Raw genomic sequence first — 3,452 nt, forward strand, 5'->3', positions numbered from 1 at the left:
GGATCCCCACCACACTCCCAGGCTTTATCACCCCTGCGCCACAAACCCTAAACCCTAAACCCTAAACCCTAAACCCTAAACCCTTAGCCCTAAACTCCAATGCAAAAATAGCTGAACCCTGAAGCACAAACCCTAAACCCTAAACCCTTAAGCCTGGAGGGTGGACCCTTAGCGCTGAAGGCTGAACCCTGGACGCTGATGCATAAACCCTAAACCCTAGAACCCAAACCCTTAACACCAAACCCTGCGCCACAAACCCTAAACCCTAAACCCTAAACCCTAGAACCTAAGCCCTGGAGGCTCAACAAAAGTAGCAGCAGCAGAAGTAGCAGCAGCAAAGGCAGCAGAAACAGCCGCAGCGGCGGCAGAAATAGAAGAAACAGCAGCAGCAGCAGCAGCAGCAGCAGCAGCAGAAGCAGAAGCAGCAGAACCGGGAACAGCATCACGAGCAGCAGAGGTTGCAGCAGCAGCAGCAGCAGCAGCAGCACTTCCACTGGTAAAAGTAACAACAGCAGCAGCAATGGTGCAGATAACTGCAGCAGCAAAGGAAGCAGCGGCGTCTTCAGCAGCAGCAGCACAGTTGACAGCAGCAGCAGCAACACCTTCATAGCAGCAGCAGCAGCAGCAGCACCTTCATACAAGCAGCAGCACTAGCAACAGCTGCAGCATCAGCAGCAGCACTTCGGTACCTGCAGCAGCAGCACGAAAACCTTGGTACCAGCAGCAGCAGCAGCAGCAGCAGCAGCAGCAGCAGCACGCCGGCACCATCAGCAGCAACATAACCGTAATATCCGCAGCAGCAGCAGCAGCAGCAGCAGCAGCAGCAGCAGCACCTGAAATAGGGTGTAGAATTTGCACTGTCTCCGTTTTGCCATTGGGGCCTTTTCTCTTTATGCTGCAGCTCAAGTTGCTGAAGGCGAGGTAGCAGCCTTGTGGGGCTGCAGCAGTTTGTTTGGCCTCTGCTGCTGCTGCTGCTGCTGCTGTTGCTGCTGCTGCTGCTGCTGCTGCTGCTGCGGCGCTGCTGCTGCCGTTGCTAGGCTCGGGCTGCATCTTCGGTGGAGGGAAGAAGCCGCGGTTCGTGGTCCAGCAGCAGCAGCTGCAGCAGACGCTGCTTCAGTAGCTGCTCCGCTGCTGCTGCTGCTGCTGCTGCTGCTGCTGCTCTAGTGCGTGTCGGGTCAGTTAGCGGTTTGGTGCTGCTGCTGCTGCTGGTGCCACGTCTGCTGCTGCAGTTGCTGCTGCAGTAAGTGCAGCAGCTGCTGCAATTTGACCGCGTCGTGGGAGCTTTGCCAATAGCGCAGCAGCAGCAGCAGCAGCAGCAGCAGCAGCAGCAGCAGCAGCAGCAGCAGCAGCTGGAGACCAGGAACAGCAGCAGCAGCGAGCGGCCTCAAGTGTAGAAGCAGCTCACTGTGAAATAAATTGAAAAAATAAATTAAAAATAAAATTAAAAATAAAAATAAAATAAAAGTTTTAAATTAGATGGACAAGCAGCAGCGCTGGGCCTCGGGAGTAGTCAATGCAAATCGACGCACTAGGGTTTAGGGTTTAGGGTTTAGGGTTTAGGGTTTAGGGTGTAGGGTTTGAAGATTGGCCCGTAGGCTGCACTTTTATTTGCATTTCAAGAGCCATACGAGCTAGTGAGGCAAAAAGAGCAGCAGCAGCTGCTGTTGCTGTTGCTGCTGCTGCTGCTGCTGCTGCTGCTGCAGCGGGGCCCCCGTGAGGGGCCCCCCAGCACTACCCACTGAAGCTAAAAGAACTGCAAACAAGTCATATGGAAATTTTCCCAGGATTATTTAGGGTTTAGGGTTTAGGGTTTAGGGTTTAGGGTTTAGGGTTTAGGGTTTAAGGACCAGACACACTCTTCAGTGTCTCGATGGTTCCTGAGGATTCACAGATGAGAAAGCCAGCAGCAGCAGCAGCAACAGCAGCAGCAGCAGCAGCAGATAACACAAGCTGCGGATTTGGGAGCATGAAGTGACTGCTGCAGCACTGCAGCAGCAGCACTGGCAGCAGCACCAGGAACAGCGGCAGCAGCAGCAGCAGCAGCAGCAGCTGTGTGGGGCCCCCTTCGGCCCGCTTAGCGGCATCAATGCAGCAGCAACTTCACCTGCTGCTGCTGCTGCTGCTGCTGCTGCTTGTGCTAATTGCTTCTGCAGCTAACTGCCTCCGTACCCAACAAAGGGGGGCCCCCATCGGCTACGGGGGGGCCCCTGGGGGCCCCCCTTCCCTTTTTCTGCGGCGGTATCCAACTTGCTGCAGCAGCAGCAGCAGCAGCAGCAGGGCTGGACAGCCGTTGCTGTCAGGAGGCGCAGCAGCAGCAGCAGCATTCAGTCCAGCTGCAGCTGCAGCAGCATGGCCCCGAGCAGCAGCAGCAGCTGTGGGCCAAGCCCCAACTAGCGCGTCCAGAGCAGCAGCAGCAGCAGCAGCAGCAGCAACAGAAGCAGCAGCAGCAGCAGCAGCAGCAGCAGCAGAGGAGAGGCTGCTGCGCAACATCGCCATTGTGGCTCATGTTGATCACGGCAAAACAACCCTTGTGGACGCGCTGCTGGCTTTTGCTGCTGAGCAGCAGCAGCAGCAGCAGCACAGGAAGCCGGTTAGTTCGCAGAGCCGCAGCAGCAGCAGCAGCAGCAGCAGCAGCAGCAGCAGCAGCAGCAGCAAAGGGAGGCGGAAGAAGCCGCTGCCAGCTCCACCAACAGAGGAGATTTATCACCAGTTACTATTCATAATTTTCTATTAATTCTTTTATTTATTTATTTATTATTTATTTATTTATTTATTTATTTATTTATTTACTTACTTACTTACTTTTTATCTCCAAATTATTTATCGGTTTGTCCGCATTCATTTACTTGTTTCTGAGGTGTACGTACACCAGGCGGTGCAGCAGCAGCTCGACAAGAGAAGAACTTGAGCGCGAAAGAGGCCTTTATTTATTTATTTATTTATTTATTTATTTATTTATTTATTTATTTATTTATTAAATTAGTATTTATTTTAAATATATTTGTTTATTTATTTATCAATTTGCAAATTAAAAGTGATTTATTTGCATTTATTTACTTGCTTCTGGGGTGTACGTACACCAGGCAATGGAGCGACAGCTCGACAGAGAAGAACTCGAGCGCGAAAGAGGAATCACCATTACAGCCAAAGTGGCTGCGCTGACTCTGCCGCTGCCCTTCCGCAGCAGCAGCAGCAGCAGCAGCAACAGCAGCAGCAGCAGCAGCAGCAGCAGCAGCAGCAGCAGCAGCAGCAGCAGCAGCAGCAGCAGGGTTGGCCGTATAAACATTATAGACACTCCGGGGCATTCGGATTTCGGGGGCGAAGTCGAGCGCGTGCTGCACCTCGCCGATGGCATTCTTCTTGTTGTTGATGCCAATGAGGTTTGCTGCTGCTGCTGCTGCTGTTGCTGCTGCTGCTGCTGCTGCTGCTGTTGCTGCTGCTGCTGCTGTTGC

General features: G+C 53.2%; 2 protein-coding genes across 2 annotated transcripts in view; one reads left to right on the forward strand and one right to left on the reverse strand.

The window, feature by feature from the left end:
- Positions 1-633: 633 nt before the first annotated feature.
- Positions 634-1,050, reverse strand: ENH_00083750 (hypothetical protein; the record flags this gene model as incomplete). The annotated part of the gene is made up of 1 exon (XM_013577902.1): positions 634-1,050. The coding sequence occupies one exon, from the start codon at positions 1,048-1,050 to the stop codon at positions 634-636; it is 417 nt and encodes a 138-aa protein (XP_013433356.1).
- A 1,036-nt stretch (positions 1,051-2,086) lies between these two features.
- The window catches only part of ENH_00083760 (GTP-binding protein TypA, putative), a gene marked incomplete at both ends in the record, with an annotated part of 2,583 nt that continues 1,217 nt past the window's right edge, over positions 2,087-3,452 (forward strand). The window contains one exon of the mRNA XM_013577903.1: positions 2,087-2,590. Within this exon, the coding sequence (XP_013433357.1) occupies positions 2,087-2,590 (504 nt within the window). The remainder of the gene's footprint in view (positions 2,591-3,452) is intronic.

Source organism: Eimeria necatrix, genomic scaffold, assembly GCF_000499385.1.
Source record: "Eimeria necatrix Houghton genomic scaffold, Enh_scaff946, whole genome shotgun sequence".
Classification (NCBI taxonomy): domain Eukaryota; phylum Apicomplexa; class Conoidasida; order Eucoccidiorida; family Eimeriidae; genus Eimeria; species Eimeria necatrix.